General features: G+C 40.9%; 1 protein-coding gene across 2 annotated transcripts; it reads left to right on the top strand.

Annotated features, from left to right (window-relative positions):
* The first annotated feature begins 2,922 nt into the window (after positions 1 to 2,922).
* On the top strand, positions 2,923 to 22,720 carry ylpm1 (YLP motif containing 1). 2 transcript variants are annotated; one of them, XM_070987823.1, is made up of 22 exons: positions 2,923 to 3,768; positions 5,359 to 5,583; positions 6,577 to 6,765; positions 7,094 to 7,602; positions 7,884 to 10,541; positions 10,803 to 10,926; positions 11,154 to 11,298; positions 11,384 to 11,473; positions 11,558 to 11,738; positions 11,860 to 11,883; positions 11,977 to 12,155; positions 12,370 to 12,524; positions 12,610 to 12,672; positions 12,825 to 12,944; positions 13,080 to 13,256; positions 13,344 to 13,427; positions 13,524 to 13,607; positions 13,691 to 13,765; positions 18,571 to 18,622; positions 21,335 to 21,456; positions 21,656 to 21,841; positions 22,453 to 22,720. In XM_070987823.1, exons 1-21 carry the CDS (start codon positions 3,208 to 3,210, stop codon positions 21,800 to 21,802), a joined length of 5,964 nt encoding a protein of 1,987 aa, XP_070843924.1. In that variant the 5' UTR covers positions 2,923 to 3,207; the 3' UTR covers positions 21,803 to 21,841; positions 22,453 to 22,720. The 2 variants fall into 2 exon arrangements, with proteins under 2 accessions (XP_070843924.1, XP_070843925.1); XM_070987824.1 differs by lacking the exon at positions 11,860 to 11,883.
* Positions 22,721 to 23,981: the final 1,261 nt, after the last annotated feature.

Genomic DNA, 23,981 nt, shown 5'->3' with positions numbered 1-23,981 from the left:
ATTGTGTTTGGTAAATCAATTTTAAAAATTGTTTATACATAAATAGAAAAATAACTATCTAATCTAGTAAATTCAACACCTGACAAATGAATAAAGGTGCTTCATCACACTGATGCAGAAATCATATCAAAATCCAGTTTTTTAGTTGATTCAGTACAAATGCAACCACATAAAATGATAGATACCACTGTAAAAGCAGCACGTAAAAATCTCAGCTGCACAAATTCATACACTATATACAGTATATTGTCATACAGCACAATATTACTTTTAACTGAACAGTCCTTTCACACACCAAACACATTCACTTGTCATTGTAGGTGTTACGTATAACACTAACAATGGCTCTGTTCTATTCAAATGTCCCAGCAAGGCATATCAGTGTGACAAGGAGGCGGCATGAATTATACCAGGACCCTGAAACTGAAGCAGCTAAATGGAATTCAGCCTTCATTCATTTCATTACTTACACCTGTGCTTTTCTTACTCTTCCGTTTATAAAGAGGACTGTTGATTATGTCGTAACATACACAGAAAAAAACTCATTTGAATACCAAATGTTAGTTTTACTACATACTCTAAGTGTCTTCAAGGTCATTAATTCAATCGATTTGTCCTTTGAGTTCGTCACTGTAGCTGTCCTAATCCAAATTTTAGGCTCCTAACGAAGACTCAGATAGTATGAACTGCTGTAGTTTAATGACTTGGAGTGTATTTACTTGGAGCAGCTGCTGGGATTGTATTTGTGTATTTCAGATGTACTGTGCTGAGAGGAAGATGTGCTGGCACAGCACTTTGGGTGATGCCCTTTAATGCGCTCTATCTTATCAGCCCAGCATCACCCCTATTCAAACCAGCGTCTGATTGAGCAGCGTGATGCTATTTGGGTCTTACATTGGGAATAGTTTATAGAGGCACCATCTCTAATTTGTGAAGTGAGGTATTATAGAGGAGACAATTAGACCGAGGTTCGATTGGCGCATAGAGGCTTGGATGCTGACAGTCAAGAGAAGGCTTTCAAATGTCATACCAATTAATCTATCCAGCCATCAAACAATATTCTGGAAACAAAGTCAGGGGGGGCGATCAATCCGCATCACTTTTCTCCTCACCGGGTTATGGGAAAATTGATTTGTCAAACAAAGCATTTTGGAAGCAGTGCATGGACTTGTTCGGGATCCATTAGCCTCCATTGAGCATTTTGTTTAACATAGGATTTTCATCACAGAGAAAATGCAGTGTCCTCAATACTGTGAGCCACAACTTTACGATTTCTGATTTCTTTGTTCTTGCTTAGAAAGCTTGAGAAAGTGCTGATGGCGATTGAAAGGTGCTAACTGCATCTGAAAATATTACGCTGCTGTTTTCTCTCATATAGTCATCAAAATGGTCCAGAAATGCATCAGATGGTATGTGTTATTAATACACTACACAACTGAACAGTACACCCGTCAGGCCCCTCTCATCCAAAAAGCATCAGGCATTAGTCCCCAGTATCAGTATTATTGTACACTGAGGGGCTATCCTGCCATCCTATACAGTGTGGCTGCTCTAAGCTGTATCATGAATTCCCTGTGCAGTGTATTGTTCTAAGACAGAACTGTATCACATTGTGCCCGTCATGCTGTTTTAGAGGGGAGAGAGCTTCCTCTATGGGATTTCTCCAAGCCCCATCCCCTGATAATGTATCTCTCCCTAAAGGCTAGGCCTCCGTGACCTTGTCTTATTCATCGAGGGCGTCTTAAGCGAAAGAACTGAATCCTGAATGGGCCATTTCCCCTCTTTTAACACCCCTTTAATGTCATCAGTGAAATATGAAGTCATTAGGCGATATTAAAACACTGCTGACAAACTAATTAACGGGAGACATTAAACAGGACGGGCTTGATTAATCCGCTTTAACGATTCTTTTTAAGTGGTTCTGGTCAAAATTAATACAGATTTACTGGTGATCTTAAGAAAAAAACACTCTTATGTGTATCAGACCTCAAGGGCAACCTAAAGTCACTGGTCTTTTACCTCCCACTGCTCTCCCTCCCACCTTACCCTCTCTGTTGCTAAACACAGTCTGAACTCACACAGTTGGTCCCTGAGTCCCTGACAACAAACTGGACATGGACATGCTGTGGGTCGACCGATCCCAAAATATTTTCGGGCTATTTGGATTATTGTGTCATTTGGAGGCTATTGTAATCAGAGCAGTTACATCCATGATTGTTGTTAATTTAAATAATTTTATATTAACTTCAATTAGAAGTGTTTTAGAGCTGAAAATTACTTGGAATGAAAAACGTGACTTTTGTCACTTTTATTGTCATCATTATTATGATTAATATTATGATTAGCATTATCATTATTATTCATATTAATGTTACTGTTGTTCTTTTAAATGAGGCACAGACCGTTACCGCTATCTTTTGTTTATTTATTTATTTTTTGCAGCCAACTGTTCCTTGTTGAATAGAAATGTCTTTGTAAATGTCTCCCTCTTGTGGCAAAATACACATCCAGGTTCAGCTGCTCGGCATCGCATATTTGTTGTGGCCAGACGTGAAATAGTCAAAACTCACCACTGACCTCATTTTTTTGTGTTTTCAGATCATAATTTGATTATTGATTTTTTTTTTTCCAGTCCAGTATCTTTGGTGCAAATCAATATTATTGGCGTCATACGCTCGTTGGTACAACAGTATCAACGTCAGATCTGAAATCTTTCTTTTTTAATTCTTTATTAGAAAATATAAAATCTAAAGGATTTTTATAAAAAGCAATAAATAAAGAAATGTAGACAAAATGAATACATTTTGAGTGTTAGAAGAAATTAAGATGTTTCATTGCAGCATTTATTTTTGTATTTCTCAACATATAACATTCTGAATGAGCGAGACCGGAAGCTGATGGTGATAAAATGTGATGTGCTCCGTCATCAGTGTGCGCCCTGCAGTGGCGCTTCAGCCGTACGACTATATCACTGTTTGTAAACGTTTTTGTAATAAATTTTCTCAAGGATAAACGTGCACGTTTCTTTCTCTGTCGGATAACATTTTTTTTCACTACAGATGTGGTATTTATAATCTTTGTTTACTGTAAATTAAAATGTAGCCATCACTAAACTATAAGGGGGGTTAGCTGTTAGCTTGTATAGCCACTCAGGCTATATGTAAGCACAAAGGCTGTGTGACGTTACACCGTATCGTCTTTTTAACAATGTACCCTTCCTGGGGAAATTTTGGTGGACCCCAGTCACAAAACTATGGAGGGCCTGGGCCTCGCAAGCAACCTGGTGGCGTCCATGCCGGCCCGGCAGCGGGGTTCGGCGGCTTCGAGGCCCCAGCCAGCGGTTCGCTGTTTTCCAGCCTGCAGGAGCAACACCTCCAGCAGATGCAGCAGCTGCAGATGCTGCATCAGAAACAACTTCAGTCTGTGTTGCACCACGGCACCGCGGCTACTGCGTACGGTGGACACTCCGGTGGGCAACCAGGGACATCGTGGTATCCAGAAGGAGCAGGACACTTAGACAACAGTGTTGCAGCTCAGCCGTACTATAAACAAGACGAGACTCCTGGTCAGTCGACGAGAGGCCCCCCTGCTCCTCAGCAGGTTCACTCACAGCCTCCTCCACCCCCACCGCAACCCAAAGAACCCCAACCAGTGCCTCCCCCTCCAGAGTCCTCGTTAGTGAAGCCACCGGAGAACCTCAGTGCTCCCAAAGAGGCCAACAAGAAGCACCCATCCACGACAGAAGACGACAAATCCTTACCTCTGCAGGTAATGTACGAGATTGTGTAGACGTCTTTTGGTGTTAAATCACATCGCTTTTATCACTTTGATAGATATTTTTGCATTATTTGCAAATATGCATTATTTTATTGTATTGTTTTATTAGTATTGATATCGCACATAGCAGTAATACACCTGATTGAAAGATTGATATATTGCACCTTAAGTTGAAATTCACCTGAGCTAAATATTTTCACAGTATGAGTGAACACAGTTGATGTGTATTATAATGCAATCAGTTTGAAAGTTTTGGTGAGTGTGTGGTCTACTGGGAGCACTGCTGGTTGTAAAGTCTGACTGCTGCAGGGAGGAAGGACCTGCGATAGCGTTTCTTCACACATTTTAGGTGAAGCAGTCTGTCGCTGAAGAAGCTCTAGTTAACCACTCTAGTGTTAATCACTCTAGTTAACCACACCATCATCATAGAGCCTGTCAGTCTCTTGGCTTGCATGGTGTATAAATATCAGTGTGATTTCCACTTTTCAAACATTTTGACTTGAGGAACATCCAGCTGAGATTAAAACATTGTCATTATCAAAGTTTTGTGGCATAGTAAATGTGCAGGCATTAGTTTTTTCCACATCACACTTGTTTAAGTCGAATATTGGACCAGGATTGTCTTCTAAACTCTTTATGATGTCACAAATCATGCTCATAGGCCCACCTCCTTAAAATTGGATTTTCAGTGAGCAAAGCGAAACTTTCCCCTTTCACCAAATGAATCTGAAAGTATTCTTCTCAAGTCAAACTCTCCACATACACCTTTCTGCACGATATAAATATTGAACATGTGGTTTTAATCACACAGTCTGAACCAGGACAGCAAAGAGCAGCTCAGTGTTTGGAGACCCCTGTGTGGGCACTTAGAAGTACCTGACGGTGGCCTTCTCACGGCACACTCAATCTGAATGCACAATATAAATGCAACGCACATATAGCTGATAATAATAAGAATCAGTCAGCAAAATATCGAATCAGGTTTTGAGAGTCCAGTTAGTCATGCAAGAATCCAGACAGTCCAGCCTAAAATCTGGGACATTGTGTGCAACCTGATTATGAAATGGAGAGCTTAAGTCTTTGTTATTAATATGCAATACATTACTGCTTGTTTAAGAATTGTATCTATTTTTATTTAGACTTGACACAACATAGAACATCACTAAGTAAATGAATTAGCAACTCTAATCAGAATATTGAGATTCTAAGAGAAAATGTTATTCATTTAATTCAGCAGCATAGTTTGGTATTGTCTATGTCTCGTGGTCAAAATGAAATTAGTGTAAATCTTTGTGATGTGCAATATCAAGCATGTTAACAAGGAAAACAGGGACTGTGAAGTCATGTAATCATTAAATCAGTATTTATGCATGAAGTGAATTTAACCTCAGGTGGGTTTACCTTGTTTATGTTTTCAGTTAAGTGAAATATAAGCTTTGTAAAGGCCATCTGTCAGCAACTTTGTGTTTCACTAATAAATCGTCTCACCTCTGCAAGTCACTGAACTGCAGTCACAGTACGAGTGTGGTCAATGAAAAGAACAAGGTTCTTGACAGATGTCCTTGTAATCGTTTCACCCAGGAGCAACAGCAACTTTGGTACAAACAGCATCTTCAGAATCTACAGAAGTTGAAGCAAGAGAGAGCCAAGCAAAGTCAGAAAGAGGGTGATGGTCCTGTGCCACCACCAACCTCGGGCCAAGCAGGTCCTCCTCCTCCTCCATCAGAACCACCAACAGGCATACCTCCTCCACCTCCTCCAAAAGAGGAGCCCCCACTACCGCCTCCACCTCCCGAGGAAGGAAGGGTAAGTATTCCTGTGTCACAGGTGTGTTTATGCAAGAATTTAAACACAATTTTGAATGAATTTTACACAAAAGGTGTGTTTAAAGGTCTTGGGGAGTGCTATTGCTGATGTGAATGAAGTTTTAATGCATTTTGTGGCTCCAGAGGAAGTCCCACGAAATCTGTTCATTTGCCTCAATTGATGTTACTTAAGTCAGCATTCAGTATGTGGCAGACTACAAGTTTGAATGTGAAAAAAATTAGGCTTGGTGAAGTTAAAAAGGCCTGCTCCTTGTCTCTGCTTGAGGCTGTCAGCTCAAGGCTACTTCATCCACAAAGAGCATAACTCATCTGAATCTCCAACAGAACTGTTGGTAAAGTTGCGTTGTGGATAATGTAGGTGCCAGGGTTTGTCAAGGAAGAAGAATGCATGCCATATAAAGATGATATCTCTGGTTATGTATCTGGTTCTGCTGCATCGATTTTTATGTCTTTTATGTGTCATTTCATGAAACAATGAATAATACAGAGGGAGTAAAAGTAATAAACTTGCATGCAACAGTTCAGTAGTACAAATGTAGTAAAGCAGTAAATCTGAGCCCTTTTTTTATCTGAGGAAAAACACACATTTCACAGTACTTCTAAGCACATGAAGTACCTCTTTAATTTTGACCTTTCCATTTCATAAAATTGAAGTCATATGCATTTTTTTGTGTTTTGTAAAAGTACGTGAAAGCTATAAGTATCCTGCTTGTGAATTCAAAATGGTCTGGTGGTGTGGTCTCAAAGGCTGTATGGCTGGTTTTGGGGTCACTGGGCTTTGATTGCTAGTAAGCAATTGAAATTTTGTCATAATTCTTAGATTGAACAATAATTTTGAATTCAATAACATCTGGTTAACAGTGTTTGGTATTTTAGTTATTTAATTACATTACAGAGTGCCCTCTGTAAAAAAAACTCTTTTTGAGTCACATAGATATGCTTTGTTCCAATCTTGCCATCTTCATGTTCACAGCCCAAGGTCTCACAAGACCCAGAGGAGGCTGCCCGCCTCCAGCAGTTACAGGCTGCAGCAGCACAGTGGCAGCAGGTGCAGCAGCAGAGAGCAGGTATACAATACCAGGCTCTCATGCAACAGCACGAAAAGCTTCAGCAGATCCTGGAACAATATCAACAGCTGATTCAGCAACCTGCAAACCTACAGGTAGGTAAATGGTAGTTTCTATGACAGCGACTATCTGGCTAGTTATTTTCCCTCGTCTCAAGATGACCTGTACAGAAAGTCACCAGTGAATAGAAAAGACAGTCTGCTTAGTGGAACCAAAATAGGGTATAAGAGTGGAGGAGCTGCAGCAACTTGAATCTGCAACCCCTGACAGTATCTTTAATAACTCTTTAATTTTCAATCATCTTTAATGTAATTTCTCGATGATTTCTCAATGTACCTTTACCTCAGTGTTGTACATGTGCCTAAATGGGAATACTAATTCCAAAGGTAAATAACATCTTTTCCTCTATGGTCTTTCTTCCAGTCATTGTCTGCTGAAATGCAGCTGAGGCACTATGAAATGCAACAGCAGAAGTTCACCCCTTTGTTCCAAGACTGGGATTGCTCCTTTGTCCTGTGGCATGAGCAGTTCCAGGCCTATCCCCACAAAGACCAACTGCAGGACTATGAGCACCAATGGAAGCAGTGGAAGGAGCAGATGAATGCCACCAATGCCCACCTTCAAGAAAGGGTGGCCACTCTCACTGCCATGGTGCCATTCACTTCAAGCCAGTACAACAGTGGGATGATGGGACAGTATGGCCAGTACCCGGGACAAGACATGCAAATGCAGCAGCAGTCAGTAAAACCGGGTATGCAGCATTCCCCTGTTGCTGCTGGTCCCAGATCTCAAGGTCCTCGGCCCACTGGCTTTGGGCAAAATTTAGAACCTGCTGGACCCCCTGTGAGAGGAGGTAGTCCTGCGAGCATTGTCAGACCCCCAGGCCCCCCCACCGTTCAGCCACCAAGTTTCAACAGCATTAGAGGTCCACGGTCAGTAGAGAATGTTTTCTGTTACTGTGGTTGGCATTTTTTAAGTCTTATAATTGTGAATTGTTTTTTGAAAGGAAAATGTTTGATAAAATCAAGTGAGAGTATTTGAATTCAGGTGGGCAATTGAAATTACTAATTACAGGACCTGATGTTTGCAATGGATAAGTATTGTTTTCTATCGCTAAGCTCTCACTGGGTGTCTCTAAAAGAAAGCCTATTCTAGCAATAATGATTTCTTCCCATTTCTGTTGTCCTACTTGACCCATTGGAAACAACCCCAGATTTGACCAGGCACAGCAAGGATTTGATGGGCCTCCAAGATTTGACCAGCCTCAGAAGCGCTTTGATGCCCCCCCGAGGTTCAACCAACCACAGCACCGCTTTGATGTTCCCCCAAGGTTTGACCAACCACAGCAGAGCTTTGATGGTCCCACTCGATTTGACCAACCACAGCAGCGCTTTGATGCCCCACCTCGATTTGACCAACCAAGGCAACGGTTTGATGGTCCCCCCAGATTTGACCAACCAAGACAACGCTTTGATGGTCCCCCCAGATTTGACCAACCTCGATTTGGGCAGCAGCCTAGGTTCGAACAGCCCCCAAGGCACCCTGGCCCGCCGCCTCGTTTTGAACGCCCACCAGTGCCGCAGCAAATACAACAGCAAGGCCCTCAACCTAAGGCAGAACCTGCCACTAAGCAACCTACTGGTATGGATTCTAAGACTCCTGTAAAATCAGCTGGGCAACCCCAGCCTGAAAAAGAAAAAAGTGAATCAGAACCAGATAAGAAGATCAATGATGAAGACATGACAGATGACAACTTGTTAGGAACTGAGGGTTTTTTTGTACAAAGTGACCCCATTCCACAGACATTACAAACAAACGCAAAGCCTGAAGAACCCGATGACAATAATTCCTCTAAAAATATTGAAAAACTCAAAGCTGTTAACAGCAAGCCTACCGTAATTGCCCCTTCTACTATTGCATCTAAAAATACTGCTGTGCAAGATGCCCCAAAACCAGACGGACCATTGACAAAAAACAAAAACCCAGTTGTTCCAAAGCCCCCAGCAGTCCAACAAGAGCCACAAGCTTCTGGCCAAATGCAGCCAAGACCAGATCCTCCAAAGCCTCCCCCTGGTAGGGGACGAGGACAGCCACCAGTACGTGTCTCAGTCCTCGGAAGAGGACGTGGGCAGAGGGTTGGTGGAGAGTTCAGGGGACCAAACACTGTACCTCTTGGGGAGACAATGGGAGAAATGTCTTATGACTACATGCCTCCTGAAGAGGACTTTGAGATGCCAGAAGAGCAAGAAGAGTATCAGGAAGAGTATCACTGGCAAGATTCTTCATATGACGATTGTGGTGGTGGGGAGTCAGAGGTGCCCACTGAGGAAATGTGGATGCCAGAGGAACATCACTTCCCAACAGAGGAAGAGTATTATGAAGAGCCACTCGGAGGACCCCCTGTGGGGAGAGGAGGGCCCCCAATTATGAGAGGAGGGCCCCCCATGGGAAGAGGAGGCCCACCTATGGGTAGAGGTGGTCCTCCTATGGGTAGAGGAGGTATACCTATTGGTAGAGGGGGACTCCCTTTGGGTAGAGGAGGTCCACCTATGTGTCGAGGGGGTCCACCTATGAGTAGAGGGGGACTACCTATGGGTCGAGGAGGTCCACCTATGGGTCGAGGAGGACCACCCCCCATGGGTAGAGGAGGACCACCCCCCATGGGAAGAGGAGGACCACCTATGGGTAGAGGAGGGCCACCCATGGGAAGAGGAGAGCCAATGGACAGGCACTGGGAAGAACATGAGTCAGTGGAGTACTCAGAGGAAGGGGACCCTTTCTGGAGTGAACGGAGACCTCCAATGAGAGGCATGAGACCCCCATTTCCACCTGGCCGGGGTCGTCCCCCACGTGGTCTTCCTGGTTTCATGCATCAAGGACGAGGGCGACCCCCTCACCCAGGGCATGGCCCAGTGGATCACGAGCCATTAGGCCATGGAATGGAGACTGATAACGAAATGGATCCAGCAAGGCACACTATGTACCATGGACATGACCCTCATAGCCATCCAATGCATCCTGATGTCGGACGAGGCAGGCGTTGCGTGCCACCACCACCTCATGAAATGATGGATCCTAGGGAGGAGCCATTGTATGATGAAGGTATGGAGAGAGAATTGGGGTGGCAGCCACCACATGGCAGAGGCCCTCCGCCGCCTCCACATGAGATAATAGATGTAGGCGGAATGAGAAGGAGACCTGTGGGTCGAGGAATGGCTAGAGGCATGTGGCGGCCAGGTCCAGCACATGAAGAATATGAAGAGGGATATAATGAGGCTTATATAGAGGATTATGGTCATGGGAAAGATGGTTATCGCTGGCGGCCACCACAGGACTATCCCCCTGATGACTATCGGCATGAGGCCAAGTACTATGACTCTGAATGGAACAGAGAGCATGCTCCTCCTGAGAGGGACTATCCCCCCAGCATGGCACCACCAGAGACCTACAGAGATAGCCATTGGCTAGAAGAAAGAGAAAGAGGTCAACCATATCCTTATGATGAGCATGACAGGGGAAGAGGAGAGCTTAGAATCCGTGATCACAGGGATGAGACCCCATACCGACAAGATGAGCCAACACACCCACCCCCACCAACTTCAGAATGGGATAGGCCTTCAAGATTTCCTCCACCCCCTGAGAGAGCATATCCTGGTGATTATGAGGACCGCAGAGCTCGCTATGAAGGGCACAGAGAAAGAGATCCTTTGGATAGACCTCCACATTTACCTCCAGCTGCACCTGTCACAAACTTGCCAGGGAGCTCAGTTGATCCAGCACCACAAGGAACAAGCGGAGCAAATGTGCTTGCTCTCTCTCAACGTCAGCACGAGATCATCTTGAAAGCAGCTCAAGAGCTTAAACTTATGAGGTAATTTCTAGACTTTCCACTTTGATTCATATATGATAGGTTCACACATCTTGATTCCAAAAAGGCTGGAATGCTGTGTACAACATAGAGCAGAATGTGATAACTTGCTAATCCTTTTTGACATATGTTCAATTGAAAACTGTACAAAGATGATATATTTAATGGTTAACCTCATCAACTCCATTGAATTTTTAAAAATCTTTTAATTTTTTTTTTTTTAAATATATGCTTATTCTGAATTTGATGCCTTTGGATGTGCAGGGAATTACAGGAGGTGAAGACACCTGGTCCTGAACCTCAGCCTGGACCAGCTGACATCCTGCCTGAGCTTCCTGCTGGTCTTCTTGGTTTGGAGATTCCACCAGATGTCAGGACTGTTCTGAAGGTCATTTATATTTTCGAAGGCTAATTGTTTTAGCCCCATTAGTAAGAATACCCTTAAGAATGCAAAGATCATTGGTTATGCAAGTTGGTTCAAGCAATGTTGGTAACTACAAGATAACCCTTTTTATCTTCCATACATTTTCATAAATTCAGTTTAAATTCTATTGTTACTTTTCCATTTTGAATCTAACTGATATATCCATATCATATCAAATCTGTCACTCTTAGGGCATGACTGCAGCTGCACACACAGGTGTAACTGAGTCTGTGTCTTTGGATACCAGGCCTGCTGCCACAGTTTATCAGTCATCTCTCTCTGTTGCACCCACACCTATAGTGATTCCAAAGACTGTGGATTATGGGCATGGTCATGGTATGAGCAGCCAAGATGAACACATTTAGTCATTTTAAGTTAAGTTTCAGGGCTTTGTTGGTGACATTGATACTTAATGTTTCAGAGCCTGGAGCCACCGTTGAGCGGATCTCTTATGGTGAGAGAATTGTGTTGAGGCCTGACCCAATGCCATCAGACAGGGGCTATGAAAAAGGTGAGTTTTAATTCAACGAAGCTGAGAGCTTTCTTTTGCAACTTTTGAACCATTGTCCATTGATGAACTATTCAATTCTCGTAGAACCTCTTGGTCCCAGAGATCCTTACAGCAGAGACCCGTATTTTGAAAGACGACCAGACCCTTATTTGGACCGCCGGGAGTACAGTAGAGAGAGGGAATTATACAGAGAGAAGCTTCCGCCTGAATATGAAAGAGAAAGATTTGAGAGGGAGCGCTTTCCCCCAAGAGACAGAGATGACAGGTAAGATGTTTAATCAGTGGCTCTGCAACTCTTTGCTGTTTTTTTTCTTCAAACGATAGGGAGGTGTGCTGCTTCCAAACATATGTAATATTCTTTTCTGTTTGTTTGTTTTTGGTTCAAGCACACAGTCCATGGTTGAAGAAAGGTACTATATCACATTGTGTCATACATTGTGATTCGTCATCAGTGTGTGGCAGTTTAATGAAATGAAACTTAATAATGCTCTTCCTCTGTGCAGACTGCCTTTACGCTCAGGATACAGGGAGAGAGAACGAGATCTTCGAGAGAAGGAGCGAAGTGGCAGTCGAGATCGAGATGAACATTACGGAAGGCCTGTTTATGATAGACCTCCATACGAGCGCACCGGACTTGACCGCAGTGCGCTTGATCGTTACAGCCACAGTTCCTCACCTTACGGTATGTTCAGTCCCATCTGTTTACAGACACATTTTCACATACTTCAGCTGTTTGATGGAATTTCACTGAAACTTTTTATTTATCAATTACTAAACTGAACTTTGTTGCACTATAGATGATACAGTTGAAAAAAGTCCAGCCAGTGAAGTAAATTTATAATAGGAAAAATGAATGCCAGTTCAAAAATACTTGAATTGCAAATAATCTCATACAGTGGACAGAAGAAGTTATCCAGAGGACCGCGGGCCTCCCACTGCACCACCCCTCCCACCTCCACCTCAGCCGCCCCCACGAGTGGAGAAGAAGCCAGAGATCAAGAATATCGACGATATCCTCAAACCACCTGGCAGATTGTCTCGGCCTGAAAGGGTACTAATTACTGCTGCAGTGTTCCTCCATGTACCAAATGACATTGTTACTATTGAGTACTTATTTCAGTGATGTATTTGAACAGATCGTCATCATTATGAGAGGGCTCCCAGGAAGCGGCAAAAGCCATGTTGCAAAGCTTATAAGGGTGAGTGGAGTCATACCAGCAAATCATACTGAAATGTAATTAGAATTTGTAATGAAAAGTCCTTCCCAAAGGGTTGTTTTTTGCATCAATAAATATTATCACCTTTTGCAAATAGAAATGTGAACTCTTTGCAATTTCAATTTTGTTTTAAGGATAAGGAAGTCGATTGTGGCGGTGCACCTCCAAGAGTTCTTGTTTTGGATGACTACTTCATGACTGAGGTCGAGAAAGTGGAGAAAGATCCAGACACAGGGCGAGGGGTCAAAACTAAGGTGAGTCTGACAAGCCACATTAGCAACATGCTCATGCAGTTTACAGTTGGATATCAAATTCAGCATCACTGAGCTGATGTATTACACTTATTGTAAACATGATAAACCATGTAATACAATAAATCTGTCCCGCAGGTTCTTGAGTACGAGTATGAGCCAGAGATGGAGGACACCTACCGGAACAGCATGCTCAAAACCTTTAAGAAAACTCTGGATGACGGCTTTTTTCCCTTCATCATTTTAGACACTATTAATGACAGGGTTAAGCATTTTGATCAGTTTTGGAGTGCAGCCAAAACGAAAGGCTTTGAGGTGAGTCGTGTTCTTGAATGAGTCAGAAAAACCATGTTTCTCAAGTCGTCTCTGTGCTACAAAGGTTTTTGTTTTTCTTATGTCAAGGTGTACCTGGCTGAAATCACTGCAGACACTCAGACTTGTGCAAAGAGAAATGTCCATGGGCGCACACTTAAGGATATAATGAAGGTCAGTAAGACCCGCTCGCTCTCTCAGATTCATTTCTAATAGCAGTCATGTTCACTGAAGCTCATGCATGCTTCTTCTGGACCTCTCTATAAACAGATGTCCAACAACTGGGAGCCTTCGCCACGTCACATGGTTCGCCTGGACGTCCGGTCCCTGCTTCAGGATGCTGCTATTGAGGAGGTGTGGTCTTCACCACGTGACGGTTCTCATACTATTAGAGCCCTTCATCAGTAGCTGAGCTAAACTAATGTGTCTTTTATTAGGTTGAAATGGAAGACTTCAATCCAGATGATGAGCCCAAGGAACCCAAGGGAGAGGAGGAAGAAGAGGGTGATCTGGTAGGATGAAGAAATTTTACATTTATAGCCACATAGATTTTAGAATAATTAGAATTATTTGTATTCCCATCCACCACATTAGGTTTATCCAGTCGGCTGTTATTTGCCATTAGTCTTTCCATCCTGTTGTTTTGTTTTATTGATCAGGTGAGTTTTAGACAGATAAAATTAAAAAATAGGGGAATTTCGTGGGAAGTCATAGGCTCATCTTTGGAAGACCAGAGCAGAACAGAGAAAATACAAGGGAGCACCACAGGGACTATTGTGCATCAGTCCTAAAATGAAGTTATAGCTGCAATAGTACATTCACTAAAGGAGCAGCTGCTTCCTGTTTAGATGTTTTCTTGTTTTTTGATCATTTGCGCAGATTTCAGTGTTTGATAGTCACATTTGAAATCATTTTCATCTTCACATGAAGTTTTAAAATTCATATGGTTGCTCAAGTACCACCGTCAGTAAAAGTGTTTCCAGACTTAAGTCTGCATTATTGTAGATTAGACTGGACCAGTTTGCTGAGTTCAGATTTTCTTTCACAGTCAGACATATTTTTTATCACACTGATAAAAACTGAAACTAAAACAAAATTAAATGTTTAATCCAGAAATCAAAATCCTCACACGGTAAAGCTGAAAACATTTCTGTTTAATCTGTTTTAAAATTTATTTTTGTGAGAAACATTCTTATGCTTAATAAATTACCACAAAGTTAAAGATTCAAAAGAAAAGTCAAAAGAAATCAATTTCAGTTTCTCATCTACAAAATGAATTTTACAGGTAAATACTGCTTTGATGAGGCAAAATCTTTCCAGAAGCATTTCTAATCAGACACGAGTGTTTTTGGGTTCAGATTTTGATACTTTTTAAAAGCAGATAATATAATTGCTTATGTTGAACAATTATTCTGTTGAAATTTGAATTAACTATCGAAAATATTCAATTACATGTGAGTGATGGACTTCTTAATATCCGCGAAGTTGCAGTGAGGTTCTCCTCAGTTATTCCAACATGTTGATGAAACATTTAAAGCTGTTGCACTTAGTCACAGACTTCAAAGGTTCAAAATGTAAATGTTTCCTGTGGTACCACTTTAAAAGGGAACATCATCATGAAAACCAAACAACCAATGTGCTTCGGCTTAAAGCACCTATAATTGATATTTTTCTGACAATGTATGAAATGACAATGAGAAAACAATGTGACAATGATTACCTTAACATCCAGAAACCACCCCAATTTTTGTCCTTAATCCAAAAAAAAAAAAAAAACCCATTCCTACTGAGCCGTTTTCATGGCTATTGAAAATGAGTATTCCACTAATATTCCAATTTACATGCCGCTGTGCATACTCTAATTAACGAACACAGCCTCACACCTTCATTCACCATCCTGAAAGGGTTGGCGTTGCTATATTTGCATATATCCAAAAACCTGTTGATTTCCAAGTCTTTCAAAATGTTTTAAAGCAGGTGTGTGTTTCCCTTCCAACCAGTAATGTGGCTTTTTCTTTTGTCTGTGTGTGTGTCTATCCCAGCCTTGCAAACTGTTGGCTCGGCAATGTGCAGAGCTCATAGTAAACAGGCAAGAAGCCATGTGTTGCAAACTGCAGTGAAAACCCTAAATGAGATGCATATTCTGAATGTGCTGTGTGCAGTATATTGTATCCAAAGAATGCTCCTAAAACCCAAATAATACCTCAAATATCCTCGTTGGAACATGATAGATTTGGAATAAGGTTTAATTCTGAAAATCCAACCAGAATATCCTGTTTCCATGACCTATATCAAGTTACCATATTCAGAATAATAGTGGAATATTAATGTGCAATTAAACATCATCAATGTGAAAGGGTTCACTCACAGCGATGAACCTACAGAGATTTATCAGCTGAATCTGCAGGTCCCCTCAGTTTTAATAAATGTCATATTGAGATTCAGCTCATTGTTTAGCTTTTCAACCCACAACTTAATTGTTTTTGTTCACTCTTACTGCTCTCGTGGGGTCATTTTTGTCTGTTGTGTGTCCCAACAAATGTTTTAAACAGACAACCAGTTTATTTAATTTTACCCTTTCCCACTTATCATTTCTCTGCAGAGGGCACAGAGATAATTGAAGCAGTCTTATTCTTATTATTTCTCCACATGACAGAAAATACTTGCCTGTCCAGCCCTCAGTTTCAGTGGGCAATGACTCATCTGAAAACAGTTGAACTTGAAGTGCTGCATGCATTTCCAAAAAATCTTTATAATAAACTGGAGGTGAGAATGCCATTGAATTTGTATCTGTCTCTGGACAGAAAAAAAAAAAATGTTCATAATCCACCCCACATCACAGTTGGATGTGGTCACATATTGTCTGTTGAACCTGACCACATCTAATGGTGATATGGTGTTGCACAGTGTGTGGACAGAGCTTGCAGCAGCTCCTACCTGGCAATGCAAGCTGAATATCTAGTCAAAATGTAGTTATTCTTTTTTTTTTTTTAATGTGAATATTTTTCCTATGAACCATTGGGATGCACTGGGTCTTCTGTGTGTATAATCCTTTTACAAACAGACTCTCAAGTCTGTTGTCTTGTAAAGCAACAGGTTGCCTCCTTTCATCAGCTTTAATCGTCAAGCTTTGGTTTGTACTTTAAACTATCGAGTTAAAACTGAGCAGATGCTGCTGGAAGTTGAATTTCCAGTAATGTATCTTTATAATTCATGTTATATGTATATACTCACAACAAACTGAGCAAGGCTGGTCAACATTACAGCTTGCACCTTAAATATACTGAATAAACACACTGACATATTTAAAGCTTCTACACACACAGAATCCACCCACACAGATAATTTCACTCACAACCTGGATTCCAAAAACCTGTGATGCTGTGTAAAATGTAAATTAAAAAGAGAACGCAATTATTTGCAAACAAATTGTATTTTAACAAAGTGTTCCTGAGCCCATGTGGTAAAATCCGTTGCACAGGTCTAATCACGGCTTTTACAGCACTTATCGCAAAGAGCACTGGGTTCTCTGGTGTCCTGGCAGAATTCCCAACTTGGCTATCTCCATCTGACTCCGAATCATCTCTGTAATTCGCTCAAGAGCATTCTAGCAAAAAAGGCTGCCATGCATCACCCAGGCAGGCACTATACAACGATGGTTGAGGGTGAGTTTTCCCTCCCCTCACTGAGGCTCTTGGAGTGTCACGATAAAGCTCGACATAGATTTAATCCATTGCTATTGATTATTAATATCAGGAAGAATAATAGTAACACCAGTGTGTTTTTCTCAAGATTTGCACAAAACTGAAAAGAGGTAAAAATGTATATTAAAAAAAATAAAACCAAATAATAAAATAAACTCAGCATGACAATTAATAATATAGGTCAGACATATAAAATAAATACATGCAAAAAAGCTATTATATTTTGTCATTTTATTTTAGTTATTAGCCACTACTTACCTGTCTTTGCTCCGGTAGTTTGATTTGATTGTTGACTTTTTTTTGTTTTTGTTTTGTTTTTTCATTTTTTTCAAAGGTAAAAGCTGGTTCAAACTTAATCCAGAGCTGCTTTGAAAGCAACAAGTCCTCAAGCCCAAATCTGACCAAAATGTTGGATCATTCGAAGCAGGTTTCACTCCTGTTCCTCCTGCCTGTCAATAGATTTTTAGATTCCAGCGTTCCTTTTCTTAGAGAGGCAGCTCTTTAGGCAGCTGTTCAGAACAGAACTTGCAGGGTATTGAGAAATCAGTCGCATCTTTTTGTGTTCGACTCACCTTTTCACCACAAAAATTTAACAAAGTATAATGACTGAAGAGAAAAAACAGGACAAAAACTGTCAAGAAAAAATCAAAAGAAATTTGAACAGAAAGAGATGAATGAGTCTGAATGTGTAGTTAGTGGACCCATGAAATCAGCAAACATGTTGTTGAATCAGAACATTTTGACAGATTGCAACTGTAATTTAATTTCATCACTTGTAGAAGCTCTTTAATCTGTTGTATTCCAAAGGTTTCATCTCATAGTTAAGGTTCCATGTTGAATAAAAAGATGCCAAGATAACTTCCTCCAAAATGAACGAATTATACTGTGAAACTATTCTGCAAGGTTTGCAACGATTGCATTTATTCTGAATACACTCTATGTTCCTAAAAACAGTACATGGGGTAGTTGGGGTTCAGTTCCAATTAGGTGGTGAATTAATAAATGTGTTAAAGGAAACAATAGTTAGCTAGCCAGCCAAATAGCATCAATTTAATTTGATATCTGGGGGTTGGTGAGGGAAATGTGATGCTATGTCAGAAAAGCGCACACTGAGCATTTTCATGTTAAGTTAGCGTTTCTGTAGAAGTTTGAGCAGCAGTACTGCAGACTGCCACAGGGGGCATCGTTTTTTGTAATGTAAAATGTGTTGATCGTTTGTTCAGACAGGCAGAAAACATGACTGGAGGTTGAACTGCTCGTTTTGATTTTTTCTCACTTGAGAGCAGATCAAGGTTTGCTTGACGATTATTTTTCTTTGAAGGAAAGCACTGTGACACTGAATTTGAGCTCTCACAGCTGTTGTTCACTATTTTTCTTTAGCATGTAGTTAAAGGCTTAGTCTGAACACATTAGTTTCTTCCCGTCTGCAAGATACAAAAATTTGCATGCCAGTGTTACTTTATGTGTCCTCATGCAGTCTCATCCCTCAATTGTCTTTGTCTACTGATAAACCAGTCTCCTCTCTTTTCAGCCAACCCTGCTTTCTCTCCCCCTCTTCCACCCCTGAATCATCCAGATGTTTAACCTTTGAGGTGTTTCTTTATATAATATAGGGCTACATTCCGAAAAGCAAATGGGAGATGGACACCTCTGAGGCAAAACTCGGTAGGTATTCCTTTTTGTTGGGCTTTATTTTATGACTGACTACCCCAGTTTTATGATGTTTATGATGTCTTATAGCTGTGCTATGCTTGTATCTAATTACACGTCAACGTCTTTTTCATGAAAAATATTTCCAAAGGAGCTATTCACATGAAATCTAGACCACATGTTGGTATTAGCTCAGTAAGACTACACATAAAGAAATCTTAACATTCTACTCAATAAAAAAGTTACATGCAGAAGTATTGAACACAGTAAGAAAAAGCACTAAACCATTTGATTCCACAAATTAGTTACTCCTACCTGCGCTAATAAGATTGTAAGTGAATCTTGGTAGGTTTGTACTTACAGTCTTTCAGAATTATTGCAAGTAAATCATTTGTTACCTAGCAGTCACACAATAAACATCAGATGGGTAGAGGGAAAGAGCTTTCCCAAGACCTTCAACAACATTGTTAAGCAACATAGGAATGGAACTGGTTACAGAGGGATTTCTGAACCATCTATATGTGCCTATAAGCACCATTAGTGCCATTATCTGTAATTGGGAAGAACATCAGTCTGTCATCAACCAACCATGCACGGGAGCTCCTCGCAAAATTTCCAACAGAGCATTAAAAGTTATTCAGAAGAGTAGCCCAAGAGCCAAGGACCACCTAAAAAGATTTCCAGAAAGAGTCATCACAGAGAAAACGGGCAATGCACCCTACTGCTATGGTCTCCATGCACCATCACCCAAGAAGACTCCATTACTAAGAAAAATGCATGTTGAAGCTTGTTTGAAGTTCACTACACAACATTTGGAGAGGCCTGTAGATTATTGGGAGAATGTCATCTGGACAGATGAGACAAAAGTCAGACTTTTCCATGACAATCCGACAATACGATGTTTGGAGGATAAATGGCTCTGTATATGACCCTAAAAATACCTACAATGAAGATCAGAGGTGGAAACATTGAGGTATGGAGCCATTTCTCTTCTTATGCTACTGGCAGAATCCATATTATCAAAAGTAAGATAAACAGAAACGTACCTTGAAATTCTGGAGAAGAATCTGGTGCCGTCCACCAGGACGATGAGATGCGGGCGAACCTTCCAGGACAGTGATCCAAAACCTACTGCAAAGAAGACTGTCAATTGGTTCCAGAGGAAGGAAACAAAGGTGCTGAAACAGCCCAGTTAATCACTAGACTTAAACCCAACAGAACGTTTGTGGAAGGAACCGGAGACCAAGATTCACCAGCCCCAGAATCTTCAAGATGTCAATACAATGTGGAAGAATGGGTCTGAATCCACTCTGAACACTGCGAGAGATTACTTTCTTCATACAGGAAGCATCTCGCAACTGACATCACCAAGGATAAAATAAATTTCAGTTACTGTGTTCAATACTTTTTCCCTGTGTCAGATTCAAAAACTTTATTGTCATTAATGCAGGCAATAATGGAAAATTGTCTTTTGCCAAATTGGAAGTATGTTTAATGAACAATTTACATGCCAGCAACAGACATGCATACCAAGCAGAGACGGCTTTCATGTAACCACAAAACCAGCTGAGCTAGCACGCAGTTTGAAGTATGGCTGTGCAAGGCTACACAGAAAGCAAAGTGAAAAAACAGTTTCCCACATCCAACCTGCTATTTGTCATTTAATTGGCTTCAAATGAGCCTTAAAATTTGCAGTTTCTCTTGACTGTCACTCAATATTAAATGAGCCATTATTGCTTTTTTATGCTAGATGCTACTAGCCACATTAGCCACAGAAAGTCAAATTCAACAGGACAACCAGAAAAATAAACAGTAAAGCAACATAAAAAAGGCAAAAAGTTACAGGTTGAGCTGCATGCCTACATACATGCCTGAGCTAAAGTATTTATTCAAATCCTGCTACATGGCCCCCAAAGGTGTCTGAAGCAACGTGAGTGTGGGACTTTTCCGGTTGTTGTGGGGACATTCCCATCATGTTAATCCTTTGGGTCTTCCTTGGAAGATGGCAGTAGATGAAGATTTTTTTGTTGGATCTTCCAACAACAGAGAAATTGGCATGCATTGCTCATAATGTTACCTTCCACATCTTCATGTTAGTGAAGTTAGCATTCTAGTGAGGAAAGTAGCAGTTTGTGGATGTAACTCCAGTTTTATGAGTATGTGCATAAGTATGTTATCACAACCACAGTAAACCCCATTATTTGTCACATGCGAAAACATTTATTACAGTAATGACAGTATTGTACAATCCATTGAGCATGACAGCCCTAACATGTTGAATACTCATTTACTCAACTGTATGTACATCAAGTCCATAAGGAGAAATGGTCCTATGTGTGAATTATGACCCTCTGTCTCTGCACAGAGCATGACAATCTAAGATATTCATGTTGGGATAGATAGATACTTCAAATTTAACAGTCTTAATAAAGCCCACTTTAGTGTGTATCTGAAGAAAACATGTCTTCATATGAAGGGTGAATGTTCTGAGAAAATTAAAAGATCAGGTGGTCATCAGATGGTTCATCCAATCACCTGCCAAGTATTATTTGAAATTGATGATGGATCTGTGTAACAAACCATCTGGCACATCAGGTCAGGTTCCACATCTGGTCAAGAAATGGGAAGGGTTGAGGCTGGCCTGTTAAGGAGAAATGAATGTTAGGTTAGTTGACGATTTAATGGGAGGATAGAGCTGACCTGAACAGTAATCCTCCATTTGTACAGACAAGTTGGACGGTCTGGGGAGCAGTGGGAAGAGGAAACGTGAAGACATGGCAGGCCTAGATCACTACCTTCAGCTGCCAGACGACTATGCCACACGCATGTCCGAACCAGGAAAGAAAAGGGTAAAATGACAAGTTGTGCTCCAGAGCTGAGCTTGAAATTTATTTGACAACATGTCAGTTAACAAAAAAATACTGAATGTAAAAATCCAGACACTCCTCTTTGTCAAATTAAATATTAAATACGGTAAGTGAAATCATGCTCCTTCACTATTTTCCTGGTCATAACACACCTCCCCCGGTTGCTCTCCTTTGTGTTAAGGTTCGATGGGCTGATCTTGAAGAGCAGAAGGATGCAGATAGAAAGCGCGCCATCGGCTTTGTGGTTGGTCAAACGGACTGGGAGAAAATAACGGATGAGAGCGGCCAGCTGGCCCAAAGAGCTCTCAACCGTACCAAGTATTTCTAAGAAGATAATCTTGTCCCCTTTGTTTCCCCTCATTGAAAGGTATGTCTGTTCCTCTTTTGCCTCATGCTGTCAGGATAGCTGTCGATGTTGCTGCTAAAAGTTTAAAAATCAGATCTGTGTTTTATTGATTAGTGTTCTAATGTTGAAAATGTTTTCATATTGTTGCACTTTTAAGGACTTGATGATGACGTGTTGGAGGCCTTTTCTTATTACATGCCCTCCATTGAAAATATACTGCATAAAAACATGGAGAATCTTTGTTCAATCCAGTTTTATCTCATCATTGTTCAGCAAGTCGTTTCTTCAGAAAGGCATTTCCAACCTTAAGCTCAGTAAATAAAATGTTATGAATAATTCAAAAAGTAACTTCATGAAGTTTGTTTGGGGGAATATATTTTTACTGATTAAAAACAACTGTAATGCCTTCTGTACTGATACAAATACAGTTGTAACAGTGCTTTATTTTGTATAGCTATAATCATGAAAGATATCAGAATGTCTTAATGTACCTGAATTTACAGAACTTTTATTTATTGGGGAAAAAGTTCTTTAATTATCGCATTAGAACGTTTAACTTGGTGTCAATACAAGACACCACAACAAATCTGTGTTTGACCAAATTAGGAATGATTTCTTTTTTCTCTCTGCAGGTGTCCTGAATGTGAAAACTCTGAAGCTTACATGAGACCTGTCGAGGTGACATCACCAGAAGTTATCAAATTTTAGTTATTTAACTGAAGTATGGAGTATTTTTTTTTCTTTTGAAGCAGGCACTCTGGTTATTCTAGTCATGTATCCTGTATTCAGTCACGTTTCTTGCTGTTTTATACTTCATACATTCTGTACTGTAAACCTGTAGCACTGTTTCTTGGTTCATGCATACTTGAAAAAGACAATAAAAGTGTCAAAAAATTGCTTGCTTGGGGAGTCGTTCTTGAGTTGTAATTTGGACTTCATCAACAAGAAGACTGAAGGGCTCAAGAAGACTGAAAGGCTTTTGCCACTTTTTATGAGGATGTCCAAACACAGGTAATGGAACATGTAGACAATTGAAGCAATAAATTCCTCAGTATGTGCTATATTGACTGAGAAAGTGAAGCGCTATGGCTTGCTGAGCCCTGCTCACAGTGTCTACATGTACCAGGACGTTGCTAAGCAGATTAATTCCTGCATTTGATCACTTTTTTTCCACACATAGCTATGTCGTTACCTTCTGGGCAGTCTACCAAGTACATTTATATTCAGTGATCACGGAACAGAGTGAGCTTTTGCGTAATAACAAAGCTAAAGTTAACTGAGTTAACTGTTGTGAAGATATCTACGGAAGTTAGCATGCTAACCAGCTAGCTGCAGTATGTCCTGTCTTGTAATAGCACTTTGTACCTCAAGGGGTGAAAGTCCGATGATATAGCCCCCCGTAGTTTCATCTGGTAGATGTATGCAAGTTTGCTACATTTCACAAGCTGTCTTAACTTTTTAATCTAGTAAGTAAGCAAAATAAACTCACAAAATTTCAAGAAATTAAACATTCTCAAAATTGTCCTTATTAAACAGAAAAATATAACTGTCCACCTCCTGAATTCATGTTTCTCTCTTACCAAACTAAGAAACCAAGGTTGCTCATTGTAAAACACACTTCATTCAAACTCAGCAGAAACAAAATAAAACTCACCAAAACGGTGTTGTCTTTCCATTGTTACAACAATCACCAGCGCTTGATTAGTTCTCTGAGTTAAATGTACAAATATTCCAGCTCTAAATGATGCATTTCCATGCTGGTGATGCCCGACCTTCCTCTCGCTGCTCTCCTTGTTCACGCCTCTCCTGTCCTGGCCTGTTGCATCTTTATTGTTCCCGGAGTCTAGAGAGCTGGTTGAAGCCGCTGTAAATCAGCTCTGCACTATTTTTCCTGCCACAAAACTGGCCTCCTTTGGTCTTGGAGGCTGTGTTAAGTCTCAATCTGGCCGTGTTGCTTGGCTACTGAGCTTGGTTGGTTGGTTGCGGTATCAACACCAACAATCGCCCAGTGCTCTGAGCTCTCAGTCAGGGCAGACTCTAGTCAGCATAGCTAACTGAGCTAACTAGCTACAGCAGCTAGTAGCTACAGCCAAAGATGGCTACAACAAACAGTATAGTGAACAGCAGTCAGTGGTTACTCTGGTGATATGCTGTTTGTTTG

Source organism: Chaetodon trifascialis, chromosome 19 (genome assembly GCF_039877785.1).
Source record: "Chaetodon trifascialis isolate fChaTrf1 chromosome 19, fChaTrf1.hap1, whole genome shotgun sequence".
In the NCBI taxonomy this organism is placed as follows: Eukaryota; Metazoa; Chordata; class Actinopteri; order Chaetodontiformes; family Chaetodontidae; genus Chaetodon; species Chaetodon trifascialis.
Note: the sequence above shows the minus strand (reverse complement) of the source record. Positions and strands in the feature narration are given on the sequence as shown.

Coding starts and splice junctions, on each gene's coding strand:
- ylpm1 (XM_070987823.1), top strand. CDS start 3,208: ATGTACCCTTCCTGGGGAAATTTTGGTGGACCCCAGTCACAAAACTAT. Junction 6,766..7,093: donor AGCAACCTGCAAACCTACAG/GTAGGTAAATGG, acceptor TCTTTCTTCCAG/TCATTGTCTGCTGAAATGCA. Junction 12,673..12,824: donor ATGTTGCAAAGCTTATAAGG/GTGAGTGGAGTC, acceptor TTTTGTTTTAAG/GATAAGGAAGTCGATTGTGG.